This window comes from Petromyzon marinus, chromosome 5, assembly GCF_048934315.1.
Source record: "Petromyzon marinus isolate PM22_M1 ecotype Great Lakes invasive population chromosome 5, UKy_Petmar_22M1.pri1.0, whole genome shotgun sequence".
Taxonomy (NCBI): domain Eukaryota; kingdom Metazoa; phylum Chordata; class Hyperoartia; order Petromyzontiformes; family Petromyzontidae; genus Petromyzon; species Petromyzon marinus.
In genome coordinates this window covers 17058638-17084929 of record NC_133671.1, presented here as the reverse complement: position 1 = coordinate 17084929, position 26292 = coordinate 17058638, and the positions used below count along the sequence as shown (strand labels likewise).

The 26292-nt window shown below is 42.7% G+C and overlaps 1 protein-coding gene across 8 annotated transcripts in view; it reads right to left on the bottom strand.

Annotated features, from left to right (window-relative positions):
• Nucleotides 1-2585: 2585 nt before the first annotated feature.
• LOC116939148 (phosphatidylinositol-3,5-bisphosphate 3-phosphatase MTMR3-like) overlaps nucleotides 2586-26292 on the bottom strand; it is a 50992-nt gene continuing 27285 nt past the window's right edge. For 6 of the 8 annotated variants that reach the window (XM_032947198.2, XM_032947197.2, XM_032947202.2 and 3 more), the window contains exons 3-19: nucleotides 21588-21683; nucleotides 20555-20671; nucleotides 18826-18908; nucleotides 18214-18374; nucleotides 16930-17140; nucleotides 16336-16532; nucleotides 15272-15376; nucleotides 14933-15044; nucleotides 14498-14693; nucleotides 13375-13560; nucleotides 11874-12044; nucleotides 11282-11442; nucleotides 8713-10957; nucleotides 8089-8202; nucleotides 7774-7850; nucleotides 6617-6643; nucleotides 2586-5930 (exon numbers count right to left, since the gene is read on the bottom strand). In XM_032947198.2, the coding sequence (XP_032803089.1) occupies nucleotides 5768-5930; nucleotides 6617-6643; nucleotides 7774-7850; nucleotides 8089-8202; nucleotides 8713-10957; nucleotides 11282-11442; nucleotides 11874-12044; nucleotides 13375-13560; nucleotides 14498-14693; nucleotides 14933-15044; nucleotides 15272-15376; nucleotides 16336-16532; nucleotides 16930-17140; nucleotides 18214-18374; nucleotides 18826-18908; nucleotides 20555-20671; nucleotides 21588-21683 (4422 nt within the window). In that variant the 3' untranslated portion in view covers nucleotides 2586-5767. Of the gene's footprint in view, nucleotides 5931-6616; nucleotides 6644-7773; nucleotides 7851-8088; nucleotides 8203-8712; nucleotides 10958-11281; nucleotides 11443-11873; nucleotides 12045-13374; nucleotides 13561-14497; nucleotides 14694-14932; nucleotides 15045-15271; nucleotides 15377-16335; nucleotides 16533-16929; nucleotides 17141-18213; nucleotides 18375-18825; nucleotides 18909-20554; nucleotides 20672-21587; nucleotides 21684-25008; nucleotides 25043-26292 lie in introns of all 8 variants that reach the window. The other 2 variants (XM_032947205.2, XM_032947204.2) reach the window with 2 other exon arrangements.

Below are 26292 nucleotides of genomic sequence, written 5' to 3'. Positions count from 1 at the left end.
CGTCGCACGATATCGACGGGTTTAACCCCCCCCCCCCCGACCCACCCACCTGACCCGACTCAACGAGAATCAGAATATTTATTTATACCTGTTGAGGAATAAATAAGTGTAATATGAGAATGGGTTTCCCCCTTTTCCTGGCAATAAAACAGGTGTTAAGATGTTAAAACACCAAACTGAAACCTTTTACAAGGAATCACGTCATTAAAAAACATACTCTGATAATATATGCATTGTCTTTGAAACTGATTGGTCCACACCAGAGACAGCTTTCTCTTGAGCCTCGTCTCAAAACGGTGTTCGACCAGAGGACGCCAAATAGGGGTACCTTTTGGCATCCTCTGGTCAGAAAAAAAATGGGAAAACCTATTCTCATGAATTTCGCGTAAATAACGGCGTACTCGGAGCGCCACCTCCAAACGACCGATGAAACGGCGTTGTCGCCTGGCTTTGGCAGGTCCGAGCATAAGATAAAAGCCACCCAATGCAATTGCATTCGAAGCACGCCGCGTGTTTTTGAAATGACAGCAGATCATCATTAGTTGCACGCTCCTCGCAAACAGCATAATGCCAACACCACGGCATTGTGAAATTATGTAACCAGTCACGGATCAATGCCAGGAAAACGGCCTTGTAAGGTCAAATTGTGTGGGGGGGGGGGGGTAAATTCATAGCACGGGACTGCATATAAACCAGTCTGAAAGAAAATCATCACTGAGGAAGGCAGCATGACCGACCAGTGCAAAGGAATTTCTCCCACTTTGGAAAATGTTGGCTCCTCAAGCTTGGGTCTATCACCACTAAAGTGTTAGAGTTTAGAAATAATTGAATCTTCTCAAATGTGGAAGTGAAGAGGCATTCATAAGTTAATCCAATTATAGAATAATGAATGTTGATGAAAACCTGATTGTAACGCAGCTTTGCACTTTCCCTCTCCTCAATGGAGTTGCCACCTGTTCCAAGTTTGACCCAAATCTGGAAATGGAATCAGCTCAGGTGACAGGAAATTATGTACTACCATATGTTGAACTTTTATCAGTTTTCTGCAAAGTCTTGGAAAACCTCGGCTAAAAAAATGTCCGCATTTGGTCTGTGGAAAAGGTTGCAACTTTACTCAGAAATGAGCTCATTGAAGGAATTTGACCTTTAATGTTGCGAACCTGCACAACAGCCCCCTCCTCTGCTTCTGCAAGTGAATAGCAGTGACATGACACGCCACTCCATCACTCTAATTTTAGCTCCCCGATACATGATACTAAACCAGGCCACAGTTGCAGAGTGTGGGAGAATCGTATGAAAGCGGGTTGGGTTATATGCGTCGAAACGATTATACGCAGGTCAGCCAAGGAAGCCCTATCAGCTCCCCCTACCCCCACCTGATTGATGCAGCTATGGTCACCAATAATAGCGCAACGAAGTGGCTCATCATATGGACATGTAAAACAACCAAATACTTTAAACGCATGTTGATTCTAAATGCGGAGGGGATAAACCGGAGGACCGGGAGAAAAATCCACGCGACCACGGGAAGAACAAGCAAATTCAAATTTTCAGGCGTCAGGGTATTGACCGAGTTATTTCTGTGCTGCCGGACCTTATACAAATTATAGATTCAGATTTTTTAAAATTATTTTTCTACCTAGGTAGCACCAAGAGATTCCACCCTCCCTTTCATGACAGCGCGGGGAATATCTGCACAGCGGTAGTAAGGGGCATTCGGTAGGGAAAGGACCCTTTAACTCGATTGGCATGAAAAGTTTTGGCGTACAGGCAGAGGTCTCCCTGGAATGAGTCGAATGGTTTATCTGATCCAAGTGGTGTATAATCGAGCCCCGCACTATTAGGGGGCAGAGTGGTCCAGTAAATAGTTTCTGCATGACCTGGAGTTATCTGATACCTAACAATAGTTGGTGCTGTGGGTGCTGTGTCAGCCTACACTAATTAATTTTAGTACCAAACACCTTGTGATCTTGGGCCACCACTTCAATCAGCACTGACCAAACATCACTCAAAACTGACACCGCATGGAGAGGCTTTGATTCAGGAGGGGATTGATAGTGCAGTCTTCACTTTCTTTTGGATGCCATGTGAAATGCAACGGATGAGTTTGTGTCGAGTTTCAAATAGCATATTGACGGGGTCTGTTATGAGTGCTGGATTGCATTTCACCAGTTACGAGGCAACTCTTAAATACTGTACCTCGATTCCGGTGGTGGCAGCCCCTCCCTGCTCGAACAGGGTTACGTATCGTTCAATGTTTGATAAGCCAGGTAATTCCTTCCTTGGATGTTCAAAAAATATTTGTTTGGGACATTGCGGGCTGAACATTGTCTCTGTTAGTTAACGATGTCTTTTTGCCAGTTCACAAAACGATTAAAGCATGTCCAGTAAAATAAAAGTGTGGTGTGGCAGTTGTAACAAAGGGGTGTGAAGAGCCATTTCTTCAAACCACGACTAACCATGACACTGAAATGAGAGAATGCACAATTGTAATTACAGTATACCTTTCTAAAATTGGTATAGAGTTTAATAGTTTTTCATCAGCACATGTAAATAGTAAAAACTACACTACAGCACAACCCATATGCAAAGTGATGTTTTATTCCTTTTTTATTTAGTAGTACAAAACCTTCAATTCCAATTGTTAGCCTTTTTTCCTGTTTGTGTTTATTCTTACATAGCAGCCACTTCCAAAGCATCAAAACAAGAGCACCAACTCTGTTTCAAACTGAAATCACAAATTACAAAACAAAATTCATATTTCACATTCTCTTACACACCAGCCTGGGGCATGGCTAAGGATCAAAATATACAGGCTTTATTTCATATCGTGTAATTTTTTTCGTCTTTTTAAACAAAGAAGACACATTTCTCCATACTGAAGACAGGAAACAATTTACCATTAACAGAGTATGGTGTCCAAAGCACTGGGACAAAAAAAAACACAATAGAACATTCAGAAAGTGTAAATGCATGTAAAGTATATTTTACCAAGGCATTTAAGATTCGCTGCTGCATTTTATTACTTATTTGTATGCTTACATTTGTTTTTTTTAATGTTTATGGATACAGAATGTATCATGTACCTACATTTCCGGCAGCAAATCAACCCGTGTACTTTATGAATTGTGGAGAAATGTTGTATACAGCCGAATCCAACTGATTACAAACGAAAATGCAAATAGGACAAAATAAATTGTTGTTTGTCAGCAGACCTAATTTACCATTAGCTAGAGTTAAAGTATTTAAACTTGTACAGCACATTCAATTGCAAAAGTAATCCTTAACATGATTTTAATACTAAAGTTCTAGAATTTCCAGTGTAAATATTGACTTTCATCATTCAGTTACTTATTTTAATTTAGCAAGGAATAAACTTTTTTCAATTGTGAGCGACAGTAAATTGAATTTAAAATAATAGAATGTGGGTGCAAAGCCAGCCTTGTAGTCTTGACATTGCATGCACTGTAAATGCAATACAGGGGTATGTTATACTAGCTATACTAGGTTATAACCAAGTAATAGAGTAGAGCAAATTTTTTTGTTATTGAATAACATTTACTGGTTAAGCGAATATTAAAAATGAATAAATAGGAATTTGCTACACAAATCATAACTGAAATTGGACTCGACTGGAATCTAAGAGCGCTCGGAGTAATACGAGGATAGTAATTTACATAGAACTTAAACAGGTGCACATACTTCATTCAACCAGACTGGCAATAAGTTGCATATTACAACCAAAGATACCGTTTTATTAAAATGGGTTGAATACTGCCATTAGTGGCACAGAAATTGGTTCAGATTAAAGGAGAGAAAACAAAGAGCAAATCAATGTACGTTAGTTAATAATAATGCTATTACCATAATCTGAATTACTGATAAAGAAACGGAACATGTGCAGTAGCTTGCACTTATTCCAGTGGTCAGCAAGGGTCGTTCACACCACATTGCTTAAAATTCATCAACACAGGTGCTCACTTCAGGTTGGGCCAACCTTTGGGAGTGTTTCATTTGATACAGAACCCAATTTTAAACTGGAATGTTGCCTGGGTAAATATATTTTGGTGCAGCAACACTGCATTCTGCCACAAATGGGAAGACTGTCAATAAAAACGATGAAATATGAGACTAAATAGTACACCTTAACAAATGCAACCATAGGTACGCTTTTATTGTAAAAGATAAAAAGCTTAAAGCAAGCATTTACAAAAAATTGTAAAGCCAAATATATTTATTAACTTTATACCCAACATAGGCCAACATGAATTGTAACATTAAATATATTTTCGAGTAGAATCCTTTAACCAATTGTTTATAATAAATTCCATTAACGCACAATGTACCTCAATTGCAGAATGCAAATACATAACTTATATGTAATGGAAAAAAAGTTTCTTACGAAATGATGTATTTTTAGGTTAACTCTAATTAGATCCGCTGGATAGCCTATTGGGTGGTTTTAGGATTGTTCTAACGTGCAGCAATAATAAACAGTCAATAAAAATGATTACAGCAAATGTTTGCATTGTTCAGAAACCACATACAACTATTAATTTCACTACAGTTTTTATAATGAAGCATTGCAATATCACTAAATTGTAAACAAAAGGTCAAATAAATTATAAGCATTTTAAGCCAATGAAAATTAGGCCTTACGTATGTGCAAACTACTATGCTCAATGCATTGTCAACTACAAATTTGAATTTGTTCCAATTCTTGGTGCGCTTGCCAATTCCACAACATGCAGTTCTGTACAATTTATCACAATCGGCACTGACCACCCCCCCCCCGCCCACCCCTTCTTCCTCCTCACAGGTGCCACATATACAGCATTTACATTTCTTTACTTCAAGTCAAAGTCTATTTGGTGCACAGTATTACCCAGGACTAGGAATAAGCAAATGTGACAAAATATGCTGCCATCATATCCACACTGTACAACTGAGGTTTTTAGCGTTTACTCAAACATTTTCACCATTTACAAAAAAACATTCTGCGCTTGTGTTTCTAAGGCTGGATGCACAAGTTTTTGTTTTGTTTTAATGACACCTTACAAACAGAGAGTGTGAGGCTGTACAGAGGCCTTCTCTCTCAGCGTGAGTGCTGGAGGTACGAAGCAAGAGTGAGCAAACTCTTATTCCTAATCCTCAGGCCAGAAACAAATTTCACATACTCTGCACAAACAAAACACCTTGCTCTTTTCAGGTTCACGGACCACTTGCTCAGGACACTCTTGCCATTCTCCCATCATTTACCTATGGCATTTTAAAATATATCCCCATGACAATAGACGTACCCTTGTTACAGTAGCTTGTTAACCCCACCAATTTCGTCATCCCTAAAAGTTACATTTATTTTTAGATAGAATATGGGAATTGTTATCGCTCTGGAGAGGCCAAACTCTAAGTTTACGTGTAAAGTTTTATGTGCGCATTCGCAAGGCAGCTGCAATGTGGACACTTATTAGGACAATCATAATAGAGATAGTTCTTTCCAAAACTGCTAAGCTCACCAGAGCCTGAGGAATAACACCCTGCTTCTGTTACAAAAAAAGCACAGTCGGCTATTTCTTTGCAAGTGCCATTAGGCGCCGTTTTAAAGTTAAATAAGCAGAACAGCAAACGTGTTTAGCTGGAGCAAATATGCATTTATTATAAACAACGTTTATCATTAGTCCTACAGATATTACAAGTTTAAATGCAATTACTTTATTGGCAATATTAAAATGTGCAAGGTGTGCACTCGAAAGAGTTCCACACGCGTTCAGCTGGAGGAGGCGGCGGTCTGAGGCGTCTCAAACTCGCTGACGCGAGCTCCGTCTTTCCGCACGCCATCACGGCACGTCCCGCACACGTCCAGGGGCTTCTTGCTCGGCGGGGACATCCGACCGTCGCAACAGCTCGCACAAAAGACCTTACCACAGCTCCTAGACATGTAGCAAACCAAAAAAAAATATAGAAACATATTTGGGGAAATGAGTCGAGGATTAAATACACCAACATATTTTCATTCACAATTTAAGGCTGCCAAAAAAACATTTACCGGCTTTGTGAATTTTGATCCAGCTTGAACCAAAAATGGTGCGAGAGAGAGGCAGATTTTGCCCTTCTTAAAAAAATAATCAATTGCAAATAATGAAACATGAACCTTGTCCCTTTTTTGTTTTCAATATATGCTGAAGCTCATGCACACACTGGCTTACCGAAATACATTTGTAATTACACTACTTCGATGGATGTATAGGTGCTTTAAAATAAAACAAATATTGAGTAGACAATACAAACACAACTACATTAAAACATACAAATGTATTAAAACTGTCAAATAATTGGTTTAAAAAAATATTTAACATAGCATGAAATATCTCCTTGGGTCAATAAAACACGGCCTAAGAATACAGTAAACAGACCAATGTGCCCTTTCATACAACTCACCAGCATAAACTGGCTTGGTCTGGTTGTGCTGGATTAAAAAAAATTGCAACACCACATCAACTGTACACACATTCTAAAGCATGAACATACAAGGCTGAGCTTTGGAGAGAAAGAAAAAACCAGGCAACACAAAGGAGCACATGCATGAGAGGAAGAAATGGAAGGAATAACAGCTCACCAGGACTGGGCAGACAGGTCCTCATCCCTGCAAGTGGGGGGAATCGAGAGCTCAGGAGGATTGTCGAGGAAGTTTTGGTATCATTGCGATATGAATCACTGCATACTGTTTGAAGCCTAGGCCCACCGACCAATTGTCATTATGCGGAGTGCTAAGATTTGCAACATGGAAACATAAGAGCAGACAAAAAAAAAACAGTTCGTAGCTATGTGATGTAATTTCTTGGATTGCATTTTGGACTTGACGAACCATGAAACCAAATAAGCGAATGTTGCGTTTTGTGCAAACGTTGATGTCACTGCCTTATCGGTTGCAATCAGGGCACATTGACAAGGCAGACAGGACAGAATTAGGAGACAAAGACATGGATATATACACACACAAACAGCCCTACTGAAACCTTGGTGAGCAAGCAATTTCAGTTATCAAAAAAAAACCTCGATAAACACTAATGGTGTTGCAGAAACTCCTAATCCAGACAGCCATTGGACACAACTGTTGACTAAATTTCCGTTTACTGTTGGGCATAATTACGTATCTTCATGCAAGTAATAAACAGTAAGGGAAGGTTAGATTATTTGTCAATTGCAATTTAAATTATCCAAAACTAACCAAAGTATTAACTTAAGCGGTAAGCTTAACAAATGTACATATTCAAAGTTAAATAATTTGGAAATGAGAGGTTAGTTTTGCTTCCCAACCCAAGCAAGCCATACAAGACTGTCGCAAACAGCCAGAAGCTGGATCAACGGACCGAGAAAATGCCTTATTAATTTTACCCTTGGGATGCAAAAGCACAAATATGTAAGCTTTGCATGAGTTCATAAATCATAGATACTATTGCATCTCATTTTCACTTAAATATGGCCTATAATTAGAAGATTTAACTGTTCGATTAAGCAGAATACCGCATAACTGTTAATATGTAAAATGATCAGATTTACAAGCAACATATTGGACACCGCTTGTTGATCAGCCGTTGCCTTTGTACCCTATTTGCCCGGGCAATTCAACGAGTCCAGGACACTGGGTTCAATTATTTTCCACAGACTGTTCAAATCTGGCACGCAAATGTCTGCGGGGTCAACTCATGTCAGCCACATGACTTACAGCACGTGACATAGCAATGACCAATGCAATGCAATGGCAATGCACACCTGCAGTAGTGTTCCGTGCTTTGAAGCCAGACGGGCCCCTCGCAGCTGTAACATTGGGATGGCACCAGCTTTGCCACCTACGTTGCCATTGCACACAAACAGAGCAACGGGCAAATATTATTGCCGCTATATGCAAGATTGCAGTTGGCTGTATTTAAATTACATAAAACGTCGCGACATTCTCGCTGGAAATATAATTAAACAAAACTGCCACATCAGATACACGATATAATGAGCAGTGCATCTTAATTTCGATCAAGAGCAGATATATTTTTTTTAAGGTCACAAAAAATGCGAATTTTACAAAGGTGGCACCTGATGTCCATCATGCGTGTCGATGTGCTCCCAACTGGTCTCCGACACCATCCCAGTACTGCACTGAGACAGCGGACCCGACTCCACCTCGCTGTCCAGGTCCGAAATCGTAGACTGATACACACAGCATGCACACCAGATGCACAAATATTTTACAGGACATTTCATGACATTTAAAATATTGCTTCCATTATATCTATGGGTGGCCGGGCAGGGGGGGGGGGGGGGCGAGGAGCAATGTGGATGAGCTACATTCTTGTACATTGCAAGTGAACTTTTTTTCTGGGTGGTGGAGGGAGAGTTATTGCGATTTGTAAATAAAAAGGCTAGCACCTTAAATTTCTAACAATACAAAAGTACCACTGAGCACTCTATAGCTCTTCGGATTGTACCGTGTGTTGTTTCGGAATGATGTCTGACGTGTCACTCCACGTGACAAGAGTTTCTTCAGGAACTTAATAGTTCGGTTTAAATTCCTGAAGAGACTCCCAGCGCATGAAGCAAAGCATTAGATATGCCAAACAGCACAAGACACAACCCGAAAACACAATGTTGAGCTACGCAGCCACAAGCGTGGAAAACCCACACAATAACTCCACTGAGCATTCGTGGCAATGTACTCACCAACTCCTCAGGGCACTCGGGTTGCCTCCTGTCGGGCCCACCAGACATGTCCAGCTTTGGCCGCTCCGCCTGCAGAAGCTGCTGCCGCTGCCTCCCGCTGAGCTGAGCCCGAAGCTCTTGCAGAGCGCGGCGAAGTAGCAGCGTTTCTCTGCGGTGCTGAGCGTCCATCTGGAGCAATCGGCGCTGCACAGGGTCTGGTGCGCAGGGCAAGCCATCTGGATCCCCTTCGCCTTCCTCGTCTTCAGCTTCCTGCTTCTCTTCTCCAGGCCAAGATTCAGTGGCCGTGGTCGATGCAACCACCGTTGTCATTGCTGCCATTGTTGAAGATGCTCTGGACCAGCGCGTGACATTGTCACAATGCTGGACTGGGTGCGCCGCATTTTTTTCTAACGCTCCACCTTGCCGTGCAGAGCAGCCGCAGTACAAGAAATTTTCCGAGGCAGAGTTAATGGAGCTGCAAGCTGAAGGGTGGCACACACCATTGGAGTGTCTTCTGTCTGTGCCCATGTGAGGCACATAATCCGCAAGTTGAATCCAGTCATTCCCAATGCTACTGTTGACAGAAACACACCTACTACCCATTTTATGATGCGTGCACTGATGATGTCCACTGTTAATGGGAATGGTCGATTCGCAATTTGTATTTTTCATGTGAACGGATGCAGTACACTTTTCCTGCTCTGCATCACCATTTGTTAGAGGCCAACCCGAGTCCGCACATCCTTGGTTCTGTCTATTGCTAAATTGAGTCGGCCCCGGTCCTACAGAGCTGTTGGCCTGAGGACACATTCCTGAACAATCGTTGGGCTTGGAACGTACACGATTCCTTTTAATATCTGCCAAATGCCTTCCACAGGATAACGGCACCATGTCAACAGCAACTGTCGTACCAATGTCTTTCTCAATGCCTTGTTTACTTTGCTCTAAAGCTTGAATTTCTGTCAAACTGCAAATAGTACACAGCTTTCCAGCCCTGCATCGCCTGGGCTGCTCCGTTGCTCTGTGTGCCCGGTCAAGAGCAAACTTTCCTTTGCAAGCTCCACAGTTATTTCGCCTCCGCCCTCGCTTTTGCTTATGCTCCCCATTAATACAAGACTTGCTCATGCTGCCAGCTGTACCTAAGGCTAGGCAGGCTTTTCGTCTTTCTACACTTCTCAACCCATTGGATTTAACACCTTTGCAGGACCTTAAATTATCCTTTGCATCCAGATCAACAGACTTCAACTTGTGCATCAGACAGCAGACCTGTGCACTGCGAATATCTCGGGTTATGACCACTCCCTGGCGGTTCTGACCGCAGATGTTGTCACTGCTCAGTTCTTGTTCTGTCTGTACTTCATCTGTGATGGTCTCAGTTGAGCTCTCCATGACGGACTTCCTATCTTGCACCATGCCTTGTTCCACAGCCTGAGAGGCAGAGGGCTGAACTGGAGACTTTTCAGCGGACACAGAATCTGAATTACCATTGACATTCTCACAGTGCCCATTACTCATTCCAGAATCATTCTTCTCTTTGCGGGAGTTGACAGTGCTATTTACCAGATCAGCGTCGACCCAAGCGAGGTCATCATCACCATTTTTGTCTGGTGGGTGGCTTGTTCCTGCACCACAGGTCTCAGAACTCCACGTGATCACGGCAGGAGATGAAGCACTGTGGATAACAGTCTGTGCGAAGTCGAGCTTTTCAGAAGCTTGCTCTGCGGAAAACTCTCCAAGCAACTCGTGTGGGACATTGATCCTGTTAAGAGACTGAACACAATGTGAAGCTTGCTTTCTCACTTTACCGTGCATATTGTGTCCCACTGCCGGTTGCAAAGAAACACCAGAATCACACCAACACGTGTTCCCCAAAGAGCCATCAGCCTTTGCCACTGCATCCAGTTCAAATCCAACCTTGTTCACCAAGGGCTTGTGCTCGTGCATATCCGAGGCGGCCGTGCGCTCTCTCCTATGGTGGTCCGCCTCGTGACCGCTGCATATTGGCGCGCAGTCAGGGTCCGAGGCCTCGAGGCCCGAGTCACGCGAGGGGGCGCATGCGAACGTTTCACTTTGCGCCAGGAGGCCATCTTCGGTTGGGGTGTCCGACACGCAGCTGATGATTTCCATGGAGCCGCGCCGGTCGATGCGCAGGCCCAGGCCCTGCAGGCTCGGGTCGCTGAGGCGTCGCCCCCCACCTGGGCCACCCCCCTGGGCCACCCCCTCGGTCGCTGACGGCAGGTCCTCAAACGAGCGCGTCTTGGACAACCTGCAACCGGCCGATAAATGCGAGGCCGGGCTCAGCTGCATAAAAACTACCAGCATATAATGACGCTGACCAGCGTGAAGCATGGTCCGACGTGAAAAACAGCTAACTAATTATTTGGGTTTGTCGTGATACGAGTGCCGATTATATTTGGAGGGAAAAGGGCCATAGGCAAACAAAAATGTCAGAACATACACAAACCTTGTTGTAATTAGAGTAGTACAATCTGATACTCCTTTACAGAGCGGAAAGATTCGGAAATATAGTACAGGCTTCACAATAAAAACAGAAATCTGAGATAACGGTGTGAGATAGAAATCTACACACCTCAGGTGCGGCCCCTCTTCAGCTTTGGGGTTCGGTAATGGGAAGGTGGGAGGGGGCGCCGGTGGAAGGTCTCGGGGAGGAGGCCCGGCAGAAAAAGGCTCTGGGAGGTACACTCCTGACCACAGCAGCAGACTCCGCACATGGTAGACAGGCCGCAGCACCTGCACATCACAGAGGGCATGGCGGCGGTGGAGCAATCGTAAATGTTGAAGTGGCAGAGGAAGCAGGTGGCACTGTATACACACAATGGACTTTTATTTAGTACTTGTCATAACGCTTTGGTTCTATTCGGTAAAGTCACGTAGGTAAAAATAAAATTACAAAAATCACGACGTTTCGGCCACAACACAAGTGGCCTTCATCAGGTGAAGGGACCGGACTGTCCAGAGGACATTATCTGGATCTGATGTCCACACTCCTTGACCTGCCATTGCTCGAAAAGTGCAATTCTTCCCCCATTGCTGGCCAGTGCTGCATTCACCTTGCGCTTCAAGAGCGAATACAGTCACGATGGGTCCCCCTTGCTACAGGGTGCCTCGAGAATTACTGCATGGGAGGCTTAGTATAAATATTAAGTGACAATGATAAATACCGTGTCAGAGCCCGGGGTGTACAGCAAGTTCGTGAATGCCTTGTTAGCAGGCCGCAGGAGCAACCACACGGAGCAGCAGCGGTTGGCTGTGCCGCGCTCTGCTCGCTCGCGTGTGCTGTTACACATAAACGTGCCATAGAGGCACGAATACGTGTGCTGCACCAGCTTCACCTGCAGGCCGGCACAGGTACACGGATGCGTGTCAGACGTGTGTACATACGCATCAGTGTTCGCGCGAGAATTCTGGCCGATGCAAAGCAATATATTTTGGTAGACGCATAACGAAGGCACTTTCATATTTTCCTTGAGTGTCGACTATATTTAGTTTTATTTGGCCGTACAGTATAAATAAGAGAATTTTACCAGGCAATAACACGTTAAAAATGTATACATTTCGATACATTAAAACAAACAGCAAAATATACTGTTACTTTATATATAAATGCAACAGAACATTTGGTAAAAATGTAATGATCTTTAGCTCGGTAATGACAGTTGTATGTATGTATAAATTGAACTTCTTTCGCACCATACGTAGCCAACAATGCTAATCGGAGGTGCGGGGTAAAGATAACAAAACTTTAAAAAAGCAGTTCTAAAGGAATCAGTTTTCAATTTAGATTTAAAAGTGCATAGCTCCAGTGGCTTCCTAATATCGGAAGAGCATTCCGGATGGCCACAGAAGCAGTGCACAATGCAGTGACCGTCTTTGTTCGATGGCTAAGCCAAAATGTTTGATGGCAAGTCAGTTGCGTGCAGGGGTGTTCCATAGCAGTGCTTGTGGTTGGTAGCTTATTAAGCGAGTTTATACAAGTCTCTTGCTGGTGCTACATATAAGCAGAGAACATTACAGGTAGTCCTCTACTTACGATGGAGATGCCTTACGACGACCCCATCGCGAGTCAAAATATCGAAAGTCGAAGATGGCCTAGCCTACCCAGGAGTCTTAAAGAATGGTGATAATTTAGCAAAACAGAGCAATTTACAGTACCCTACTGTATAAACTATATACTGTATGCTTTTTATTAATTACAAAATTGTATTGCACAGTAAAATGTAAAGTAAAAAAAACAAGGTGAAATTCTTAGCCTACCTATATGAAATGCAATTTAATATAAAGTTTTACCAGGAAATAATCCTATCTGCTATAAAAACTTTTAACATGCATTGAACGTATGTATCGTATCGTGGCGACCCTAAAATGAAATCGCTAAAGCTACGTATCATACATACAATTTTTGTCGTATCGCTATCGCCATCGTAAGGTCGAAATATCGTAAGTCGGACCATCGTAACTCGGGGACTATCTGTATAGTTAAATTTACCCACTTGGATAGAGTTACTTGACAACATCGCAGCAAGAAACATTCTATAAATGACCCTTCTCATGTAAAATCGCCGTGTGTTAATTTCCACCGACAAGAATTCTTAAGGATGTGTGGGGGTTAAAAGGGAAGCCAAGGTGGAATGATGTTGTGTGGCTTGGGGAAAAAAAACTCACAAGGAAAGCTTCGTTAAACTCAAAGGAGCATGGGAACTGGCGCTGCAGCTGGTGAACGCAGTCGAGCCACTGCAAGAAGACGGGGCAGCGCTCACTGGCATCCTCGGAGCCATCTCCGTGCCCGCATCGGTCCGCAAACTTGTGCCCGAAGTCCAACCACTCCATCTCCACCAGAACTTGAAACCCCTGCACAGCGTACAAGTGGCACAATGTTAACCACCAGAGATCCCGATGTCAGGTTAATTGCCACCAGCTTCTTCTCGGCCTTCCTGCCTACTACGTCTTCCCTCCTCTCAAACAGATGCGAAATGCCTCACCCCAGATCATTATTAACCTACTCCACAATTCGCACACTTTTGCTCTACTTTCCTGACTCCACTGGCTCCCCGTCTACTATTGCTGTCGGTTTAAATTTCTCTCTCCAGTCTATAAAATTCTCTATGGTCTTGCACCACCTTATCTTGTTTCTGTCATATCTTACTATTTCCCATCCCAACCTCTACGCTCCCAATCTCTACCGTCCCTCCCTGTGCTTCCCCCGCCCTGCACCCAGTCACACTCTTTCGTTTTCCTTTCTTGCTCCCCTTCACTTGAACAAACTCCCACAGCATTTAAAACAATCATTTTCGCAGAGCCACTTCCATTCCTCCCTTAAAACAACCCATCCCTACTCCCGGTCCGCACCCCCCAGCCACTAACAGGCCTACCCCAACCCCTCCTTAACCACTCCCACCACCTGTCTCCATAACTACACCTCCACTTTTAATAACCTACTATAATCTTATGTACAACTGTATCATTATTTTAAAGCACCTTGGACTAAAGCACTGGATACATATATGTGTAAGATTAGCTAAGAATTGCTCAGTCATCTTAAAATCAGCAATACGAAAATGACTTATACTTAACTAGTTGCTCTTCGGTCCGTTTCACGTCAACGTAGTTAAAGAATCTCAAGCATGCGAGGCTAAAAGGGACCGACTTGATCAATGTTAAAGAAGACCACATGGTCTCCCGACTCGTGCAGCTGGATTTTCATGCCCAGGATTTATCCACCGCGTACGCGAGCACGAGAAGAGAAGTCTGAATGCAATGGGGCTGGAGTGTTTCGCAATGCACGTGCCTGGATAGTACGGTAGTAGGGATCAAGAAGTAACTTGGCCAGTGCCACAATCTGCGGGGTACGGTCCCAGCCGTCGGAGCAGTGAACAAGCACGGGACGTCCCTCCCCGGCCACCGCACCCGCTACAGCACAGCCAGCCTTGAGCAGCAGGGACAGGTGCTGAAGCCAGCGTGTGCTCTCCAGAGCCGACAGCCAGCTGAATACATCATACATGTGTGTATATATATATTTATTTATTTTGTTTAAACTGGACACACACAGGACAACAACGCACCTATGCAAGAAAATATATTTCAAATGTGCCCGTGTGTGAATACATAGCCCGAGTGGCATAGTAATATTTACAGAAACATACACAATGAGTGTGTACATAAAAAAAAGCTATTATTCAATGTCATACACAAGTTCGTGGTGCAGGAGATAGGTCTTTCTCACCTGTTGGGATCTGGCGGTTGGGAACAGAGGGTGCGTAGGCTCTGAAAGCTCTTGCGAATGTAGTGGATGTTCGCCATGGACATAAAAGTAATTTCGCAGTTTGGGTAGTACTCTGCAGGATATGCAAGAGTGCCAAATTATGTCACATTCATAGCTGCAGCTTATTTTCTCAAATTTGAACACAAGAACGTAAAAAAACCAACCGCATGACACTCATCCACAATTGAACATGCTCAAAACACACAAAGTAGCCAGCACCATAATAAGCATAAAGTTATAGACAGCACAGATATTTTTTCCACTCCACAAACGTTGTGCATCCTACAAATGTGTCCGCACCTGGGCACTCGCAGCCACCCCCCTTGGCTCTGTTGGCCACGGCGGCTGGATAGGAGCGGGCATCCATGATGAGCAGCGACTGGGCGGCAGGCACCTGGGATGTTTCTGTTTTGGGCAATGGGAAAAGCATGCCATCTAGGAGCAGGAGCCAAGGAATGAAAAGTACACGTCTAACTATTTAAAAGCCCTCGGCTTATGCCATTCTCCAAGGATTAACCTATGCCTTTCCCATTTCACAATAGCACAAAGGACCCCGTGCTGAAGGAATGTACAAATATGCACGTGAACTAGGCCCAGAAAATTTCAAAACATAAATCCATAAGTATCCAAAGTTGTCCTCGAAACTGAATGACATCTCGTCAACTGGATGCTCTCTACCACAAATACCATTTGAGGGCATCGATCATCATTCAGTAAAATATGCAGCTGCAATGGAACTCTGAATGAGTTATCCTCATATGCCCTGAACATTGTCCCCAGGATAATAATTGACATTAGATCCTCTGGTTCCCATAGCACACGGTAGTGGATATCCTGAAAAAAGCTCCCAATTGGTAATGTAAGATATAAATACCATGCACATTAACATTGATTCAAATAACACAATTCTGCAACATAACATTCACAGTACTCTTGCAAAGCTTTTCACAGCCACAAACAGGAACGTAATTATCATTGCATTAAAGAACGAGGTTTCTCAATAGACGACTTATTGAAACGAGTGATGTCAAAATAGCTCGCACAAAAATAAAAGCAGCCCAGACGAAATAAATGAATGAATATATGCGGACCGCCACTTCTTTCAAATGTTTCTGGCCGTTGGTTTTCACACCTGATGATGACCGTTTGTGTTATGGTCGAAACGTCGTGAGAATTTTTATTGTTTTAAATATAATTTATTATTTTATTGTTTCCCTTCAACGTGACTTTACCGAAAGAGCTAAGAATATAATCTAGACGAATTAGAAGTTTTACAATGGATTTAATTTGTTAAAATGACAGGACACTTTCTGAAACATCACACTATAAGGCCAAACGGCTCCTGTTCGGACTTTAGCACTCACCATATTCACTCTGAAGAGAGCTGAATTCAGCGCCATAGCCATTGCTGCCAGTGCCACCGCCCCCTGGCTCCCATTTATTAAGGGCGCATGCGCGTGCCATTGACTGGATGAGGTGTTCATCCTCTGGGCTCCGCCAGCCCCACCAGCTCACCTCTGGCTGGCTACTGCGTGCTATCACAGCCCCATTGTGCTGATGCCTGCACACACGTGAGCACGTGCAAAGCAAATAAAATGAGCACATTATACAGTGTCAAGTCAGTAAATTTAATGGAACCAAACACTTCATTTTATCATACACAGTCGTGCAACCGCTACAGATAAATTCACCAGCAGAGTAAAAGTATCAATCATTGAAATTACAACTCCGGACATTTAAATTGCAGCAATCAAATTTCTTTTCTGAAAAATGACCGACCCAAAAAATAGTGACCTTACTCTACCAATGCAACTATTCGTATCAGTATACAATTTACAAAAAAATAAAATTTCACACTGTATTAGGCATTTCATTACCAACATGATAATAAATATATTCAGACACTTCTAGGTCTCAATAGGACAACAAGTCCTCTTGCAACATCCCAAGGCTCTTACCGGTACACGACGACAGGGATTCGCTTGCCCGAGCGGAAGGAGGCCACTCTCTCCAGCTCCTTGTCAGTGATCCAAGCAGGCACGAGCAGCTGCTGGGGGTAGCTAGCGCACAGACGGTAGCTGGCATTCACCTCACTTGTCCTCCAAGCATTTTCAAGGTCGTAGCCCATTCGCTCCACCTCATTCTGAAACCTTTCCACAATGTGTTCGCCTGTAAAACGCCCAAGTGTAACACAAACGCGATCCATCATTTCACATGAAAACGGTTTATAGCTGACAGAACTAACGTCAGAGAGGTTCAGTTGGGAAAGTGTTCAAGATCTGCTCATTCAAGATACAACAGGTATACAACACAAGGGCAGCAGTGGTGTAGAAATATTGCAATTGTTCTCCATCAGCAAACAGAAAGATTAGCCTTTGATCAAACATTTGGTAAATGAATGACTCACTTCCTGTTCCTATGCCCGAATATAAATGGCGCATGCACGATTGTAGGCTGAAGTTAGATTTACTGTGTAAAGTCAAACATGCACTGCTGTTCCTCTTCCTATGGAACTTAAAATGAGGTGCGTGGGTGAGAAGGTCGGGAGGTGGGGGGATGGGTGTATGGGGGGGGGGGGTGCGCCCCTCGGCGGAGAACGGGTGGAAGCGGAGAATTGCTGTGGGACGTTAGTACTGAAGTTTATATGTCGTGAGTATGTTATTTGCAGGTGTTTTTTTTATATGCCCCCCCCCCTTCCCCTCCCCCCGGTTCCCCAGCCCACCCGTCCCTTTCCTTTCCCCAGTATTAGTTAACTTCCCCCTTACCCTTCCGCATATAAAGCTTCATATCCATGGGACTTTTTTTTTGCCAGTATCAAACATGAAAAATAAGAATGTTACACTATCAGAGCATGTTTGCATGTTTTGCCAAATGTATGTGTGGACTTGATGCCTTGCAAAAAAGGTGTCTATTTGGTGGTTCAATATCTTAACATCTGTTTTATTGCCAGAAAGGGTTCAATCTAGTCATATTTTTCGTATCTATTTGGTGTTTGTAAACTGTAATGCACCCGCACGTGATCCCCACCTGGGTGGGGCAATGAGCCCAATTTTCCCCCTTCATTCAGGCCCTGTCTCGCCTAAATCGGGTCACTTTCCGCCGAGTTTATGTTCACCCCCCTCCCCCCATTCTCCGTTTTGTGATCGGCGTTTTGTACCGGGCTCACGTTCCGTTGTAATAACAACTTTTTTTTTGTTAAACGCACACACTTCTGTAATGGGAGGCAACAGTGGCCCTCTTACCGGGCTGACACAGCGTGGCCTGCCCATCACCTGAACCCCCGTCCTGACACGTGGCGTGGTGAGCAAATGCAAAGAGGCCATCTAAGCCAGGTGGCAGCAGTGCCATATTGGATAGCCGCTTGCACAAACTCTGACACTCCTCAAATGTCTGCAGGCTGCACCTGCAACACAGCAGTCCAACCCAACCACAGATATGCAATTTGTTAAAAGATCAGTCAATTAATTGTTTTTTTAGATACTTTACCTTATTGAATGCAGCAGACCTGAAAGCTCTTTTTTTTACTTTGCAATCTTGTTTTCTAAAAGCTGTTCAATTGCTCCAATGATTTCAAGAATACATTGAAGCATAATTTAAGATACATTATTTGCAATGCAATTTTACATTAGCAGGCAATCAATCATGTGTTTTTACAAGGTTATGCAATTATATAACAAAAGAGAAACCTTTGAAAGATTATTTATCAGTCAAAGATAAAAAGAATGTCACATTGTATGGAAGAAAACATTTACGCCTCTAAAACTACGTCAAAACATTGGAAGGGCTTAACAAAATTTTACTCAGCTTAGAAAAAGCTTAATTTTAAATGTAGTTACTTTGGTAGGAATACGTACATGTAAACACGGCCATCCTTGCAGGTGATCTGCAACTGAAACATGTCTCGGCTCTCCACACTGTCAATTAATCGCAATGGAATCTGCAAGGAACAACGGGCCATTTTTGGTTAGAAGCACATCAACTATGTTATATATATACTCGTATGTTTGCTTCTCCCCCCAATTATATTTCACTATCATGTCATGAGACAAAGACAATCACATTAAATCTCTCATAATCAGTCATGTAACAGTCTGTGCGAGGGAATTCCTCTGAAAGATTACGTAAAAGAACCACTTCTGATGTCAAGGAGGGCACCCATTTCTTTCATGCGTAAAGAATTTCAATAAAACCGATTTAACTATTAACTGGAATATGCCAAATTGCATGCAAACTGTAATGGTTTTTTTTTGTGTGCAGCTATTGGTGAGACCATCATCTCACTGCGGCACAAGAAGCCTGTTTGATGACAGGCGTGAATTCAAGCTTGGGATTACAGCAGTGCTGGTTCAGTGCTCTGACATGTATTAGCCTCCTAAGCTACCCAGCCTCCCCCACACTGTGTTTATCTTTGAACTGTGTACATTCCACCAGTTGGTCAAGAACAATAACCTTAGCAGTGCCTTTTCCCCTCTTACTTGTTTAGAATTGTATTTGCAGTATTTTTAAGTAAAAACAGCCTTCAAATAGAACAGAAAAAGCACAAGTGATGTGGTGTACGAATTAAGATGGGGGGTTTTTTATGCCTCACCCACATTTTGTCCTGTATTCATAAACCTTGGTTCACGCAACATTCCGCAGCAATGCAGCACGCATGACTTCAAAATATTCGGCACCGTGTAATGCCGATGGCTCACCTATATTCCCAACGGATGCATATTTCTACACCATTTCAGACAAGCATTCTTTTTTTTACTTACAACTGCTCTGCCTTGTGTATATTGCACATTTCAAATGATAACTGGAACGTGTGTCCATACAGTCCCGTTTTGTCAATCCACTGCTGGACAAGGGCCTCTCCGCATCGTGCTGGGAGTGAGCACTCTTTTACCATACTCTACAAAGCCGCTCAGTGCAAGATGGCGAAGGGTGAGGAGAGCACAGAACAACAGATTGTGCCGCGCTGCCCTTTAACTACAACTGGAAACAAATTACATATATACCCACTGTACAATTGCTTGCGATGGTATATGCATAACCCGAGAGTAAAACTCAATGTTATCTTTGTTAACATCCATCATTAATCAGAAAATGTGCCATTTCAGATACTCCACATACGCTCTTGATGAGGAACATTCGTTTAACACACAACAACCAATCCACATTTAGTGAAAAGCTTCAATGGTGAGGTTTGCATGTAAAAGCAGATAAAGTAAAACCTTGGATTGCGAGCATAATTCATTCCGGAAACGTGTTTGTAATCCAAAGCACTCCGTATATCAAAGCACTCGTAAATCAGTTGTGATCACGTGACGCTCGGCAGACAAAGCGTATACGTACTACTCGTAATTGCAAGACCCTCGCTCGTTTATCAAATGAATATTTACTTACAATTTTTTCTCGTCTTGCACAACACTCGCAGACCAAGTTACTCGCAATCCAAGGTTTTACTGTACTTTGTCCACACGTATCTCTGCACCCCCCGCCCCAAGTGTTTTGTCCCAAAAATAAGACCCAAAAGGATGTCTCCACTGTGACGGTTCTCTATTAGATGGACAAGTGCGCACGTGACGGGCATGCACTCACGCTGGTGGCGTGACGGCCACGCACGATGTGGAGACGGTAATTTGTGAGCGTCAGCACTGAATCGGCCGTCCGCTGCACATGCTGCACATGTTCTCCACTCAGCACCGCAAAGCGGACCTGTGGGCAGACACATACACACATCAGCGGCATCGCACAAATACCTGTTGCACACACACCGTGGGTTTTAGGTGGTGGGGTGGCAGTTTGGTGTAATTCCATAGGGGCCATCCATTTAGTACGTACGCATGGAGGGAGGAGGGGGGGTTAACCCAAATGCGTACGCTTGCGTATGGGGGGGTACACTGACAATGTACGTATGCATAGGAAACGGGGGGGGGGGGGATCTCGATAATAATTTGTCAACTTTTTGCCTTCAAATGAGCCACAGTTCAGTTTCTTCAGCTGTCAGACAACAAGTACTACCGGGAGAAGTGGGACTGTGGGAGAGGTGTCACTTGTGTGCCACCTGCAGCTATCACGCAGCTCAGCAAAATAAGTAGCCAAGGTACGCAACTTAATTCTTTAATGCAGCCGGCGGTGGACTGTTTGCTTAAACACGTTAATATTATTCATCTTTTATCGTTTCTGCGTGGATTAAATATCGGCCGTTCTATAGGATTCGAGGGGGTGCGTCAAGCGTACGTACAGGGAGGGGGGGAAGCGTCAAGTTGACAGATTTTTTTTGTGTATGTACTAAATGGATGGCCCCATATTGGAGGCAACCCCCCACTATCGATTGACATTTTGCTTTAAAAACAACAAAAAACCCTCAACTATTCCAGCTGAGTTGCCTTTTAGAAAAATCGGCAAAAATTATATTTTCTCCTCACCAATAATATCTAAATATTTTTCCCACAAATGCATTTGTTGGAAAACACAAGAACAGTGTTTGGTCCTATGGATAGCCCAACAACCACCATAGAAATGTGAAATTTACACTACTGCCTCCGGGATATTAAGAGATTAGGGGTAGCGCCTCAATACTATTGAGGGAGAAATTACTTTTGTTTTAACGGTCTTATCAGCTGGTTACCTTCAAGCACTCCTCCTCCCCACCAGCAACTTGCTCAACCGGACTTTCCTTGGGAGCTGTGCTGTCCACGCCATCCATTTTGTTCTCTTCTTGCGACTGTAGGAATACAGCAAGCGACCGTGGGAAATGCAATATAGTTTGACGGTCAGCTACGTCGCTGTTGGCAATACCAATTACATTCTAAAGGCTCTTAGTTATCAGTACATTAATCAAACTTCTGTTTATGTACAAGTTAGTCATTTGCAAGGGGCAATGAAACTGTAAAGAGGAAAGGCAACATTTGAATCGCATCTCATCTACTTTTAGAGTTTAGTGCTGGTTGATGGTTATTTATATGAAAATGGGTGGAGACTGAAAATCGCTCTGTGAACCCTGCAACTTTAGTTTAAACGTTGAAAGGCATCATCTGCGTGTGATGTCAGAAACAGTCCAAAGCCCCCCCTGCATCGACTCACAGGCCCAACATGAAGCATGGTCAAACAACTCCCATAACCTACATGGCCATGGGGGAGTTCCTTTATTCGCACTAGATTGACAGAGGTGTCTTACTTTATTATATTATACAAACAGCAATACTTCATGTTCCAGATGTTCTAAATGTGCCGAAGACATTCAAGGCATTTTATGAAATGGCTATAGCGTGAGCATACTTTGACGTGGCATAAGTATTACAGCGTATTTATCCCTCTTGTCATGCTGCTAAAGATCTTTAATGAAAAGTCATAAATATCGTTTAAGATAAAAGAAAATTAAAACAATTTAATATATTAATTCGTTTCAGGCTTGCACTCACTTCCACATTCTGAAGTGGACACATCATCCTTCATATAGGGAACTGCAGAGCTGGGGGGAGAGGGGGAAATTTGGTGCCCTGCACCTCTGTGTCAGCCTCTCTCTTCGACAGTGTGTACGCGTTGCAAGTTGAGATTCACCTTTGAATGTTAGGAATGTTGTAAAAAAAACGTTTAAGGAATTCAACAAATGTTGTTTGCAAAATTCCACGCATGAAGCAGGATGTAATGTTGAACAATGCTGCAATAAATAATGAACCCAAAATCGATTAATGCAAATGTATACATAACCGATTAGTAAAAGGCCTGGAAAAATCCTTACCTGCTGAGACAATGCAGCATATGAAAGCCTTAAAATCAGCAGTTATAAGGCCATAACACCACCAGTGCTTATGTCACCGGCAGAAGTCAGAGCCAATGAAGGCACGAGTCAAAACTGGTGCAGTGTAGTGGCTCCAGTCCAAATTGGGAACAACGTATTGTAGACGAGAGCAAACCACCAACCCGAAAGTAACGTTCTTCAATACTGCTCATCTGGGTCATGCTCATTATCAATACCAGCTGGCGGGTCAGGCGACTAAGGACAGTACTAGGCTAATACTCTTCCCGACAATATTGGGAGTTGTAATTACTTTACTTTCAGTTGAACGAAAGAATACATAGGTAAGTACTGAGCGCATTGTAATAAACTCGCGAATAGCGATGACGCAGCGAGTTCGTGAACTACGCTCTGAACCCGGTGATCTCAGTTAAATTCCCAGCTGTGGCTCGCATCATTGGTTCGTGATATCCGAACCGGCCGAGGCCTTCTTTACCAATCCAAACTATCAATGAGCACCGCAGCATGGAGAGGCCTTAATCCAGCAGTAGATTTCCAAAAGGTTTGTAAATTATTATTTTTTTATTGCTGATTATCTCACCACACAGAGGTCTCAAGACCATGGGTATTAAACACAGACGCATTATTAGATTCCTATACTCTAGCCAGAATGTGTGTAATTTCATGTTAAGTATCAATTAAACTGTTAAATTTATATTGGCAACTTCAAGATGACCTCTTACCATACCTTAAACTAAATGAAGTAAAATTACTTTTACCTCCAGGCAATGTATACAAATTGGTTCATTTTAGATTTGTTGCGGTTAAGAATATTTTTTTTCTTTCAATTCTCCAAGTTTATATTTTGTATGCACAGATAACTATGCCTCATCATAACGAAAAAAATGGAAAAAAAAATTCCGCCTCCAAACATGACAATCAGCTAGTCTTCCAGGATACATAACAACCATATCGGTCTCCATTAAGCCCAGTCTACAAGCGTCAAATTGTCGAATCAGCAAAAGAGCATGTCAACGTTCACAATTAAGATACTGGACTGAACAAGTTACACAGGAGATGTGTACTCAGTTGAAGAATCTTCCCACAGACCGATTACCTCACTGTTTGCCGTCTCTTTTATGCCATCCTAAAAACCCTGAGTCTGGGCAGTAACCTTGAGTTGGGAGCAATAATAATCAGACATCGTTTTGTCGAGAAACCTGAACTACTGCAAATATCACTAGGTGTCTATAGAGTTTGGCAAAGCTCTATAAACCCTTGCTTTAAATGTATAATTAGAGTATTTAAAATGGGCCAAACAATGAATAGCAAGCCTACCAATTAATTGCATAACGCAAATATGCATACAATATGCCTTTGTTTTCAGAAAACGAACCAGAGCTATTAATCCTGAGAAGATAAATGACAAGAAAGCCAAGACAGATAAGTTTCTCAGAAAACCACGTCTGTATACTTCAGTTTTTCAATATATTTTCTTATAACCCAATCACCTCGAATGCATCTCAACTCATTACATCTACGAAACTAGGCATATCTCCGAATCTAAGCAGAGCTGAGCATGGACAAGGCTATGGGGCTGTGCATGGAAATCCATTACACTATTCTGTACTTCTATTCACCCACATTCTCCCCACCTTCACCAAATTTGCACTGACCAGCATGGTGAAGTACGGTCGAATAACCCCCAAAGGGTGGGGAGGGCTCTCATACAGCAGAAGACTGGCAAAACTGTACGTGTACATGCACATGTATAACCCTAGTCAACTCAATGTTAATTTTGTTAACATCCATCACTAATCATTAAATGTGCCATTTCAGACACTCCATATATCTCTTGATGAGGTACATTCGTTTAACACAACCAATTCGCATTTACTTTTTAGATCCAAGAGAAAAGCTTCAATGTTGAGGCTTGCATGTGAAAGCAGAAGCAGTTTCTAGTTTATTTACAATTGCATCTTAAAGACTGGTCTGCGGTTTGTTAGGGTGTTAAAATGAGTTGGAGTGACTTAACAGTGTTTTCTAATGGAATGGTATTACAGTACATTTTCTTAAATAAACCCAACTGCTGATTAAAGCTCATCGCAATTCACCCGGAGTCCTTGAGGTAGCTAATGCGAATTGAGGAGATGGCTGTATAATATGCATTAACAAGTAATGAAATTAATTTATTGAAATCGAACACGAAATTCGAAATGGGAAATCTACCTAAACTAGATCTAGAGTGGGATGCGATAAAACTTCCTTGAACATAGCGGTGCTGTTTGCCATGGTTCACGAAAACACAAACCTATGATCCAGTTTTTCTCAAGCTCCCCGCTCTGCTGTGAACAGAACACATTCTGACTTCAGTGACCATAAAAGCACTTCAAATCTACTGTAGCTGTGTTTCTTATCACACACACACCACATGGGCATGGGAACAGTGAAAAGGCTGCATTTTTCTTTCCAAAATGCCACAAAACACTGCATGCACTCGTTTCAGGTCGAGTCGACCCATGGGAGGCCCTCGGTGCATACAGAGGCCCAATTCAAAGATGGAAACTTCAGCCTGGAAAATTGTGGGCAGGCAACATTCACTGCACTGCTCATGAATTAAATAAACTGGAAGGACACCATTTAATTTACCAACATCATATGCCGGTTATCGTGAATAAATAAATCACGTTCGGAGTTTTTGACAAAATTACTGCTGAAAAGAGGCCTGTTGTTTCGAAGAGGTTTTTTTTCCAGCATACTTCACCGCAACTGGTTCAGATATCGCATGTTAGCATTGGACAGGAATCGAACTAAGGTTGCCAGGTTCATATTACCATGTTAGCCTTGCGCCACCACTCCATCCATAATTACGTAAGAAAATATTGTTAATAATCCAGAGAGATATACAGTTACAGAATTTACACTGTAAGCAAAACATGCTACTTCATTTATATACTTACATCAAGTTAGCCGTCTACTTCATTAAGTTAATTAAAACCCCAGCAAGGTCATATTGTGTTCATTTTTATAGGAAATATAATAAGGTGCGTATTCCTTGTGAGTGTAGTGGTTATTACTGATTCTGAGTAGAAAAAGCATCCCACACATTCACACAATGCATAACTACTCAATAGTGTTTTATTATATATTTTAGAGCAAGATAAATAACCTATTACCAAATGATATTACCAAACACTATATTGATTGGTCAGCGCAAACACACAATTGTTGAAGTTTAACACGTATGCTTTCGCGACCAATATTATGCATAAAGGTTTTTTGGGTTAGACCGCAGAAATATAAATGTGTCGTTAACCCACCGCCACCCGACAGACAATTAGTAAGGTTTGTCAAGTCAACAAATTGTGGCAATTAGTTACTACTTCAGCACACCAGTGCGTTGGAGAGTAAACCCACACATTTATAATTTGAATACGACGTTTCGCTGGTGATTACAACCTGCTTCAACAGGCCATTTGCCAGAATTGAGAAGTCTTCCTGCTTCGATCTTAAATTAGAGTAAAGGTGATGTCATCACTGTGATCCTATCAGGTGCGAAGACCAGAGGGGGGTTAATGCAGTGATATAAATAACA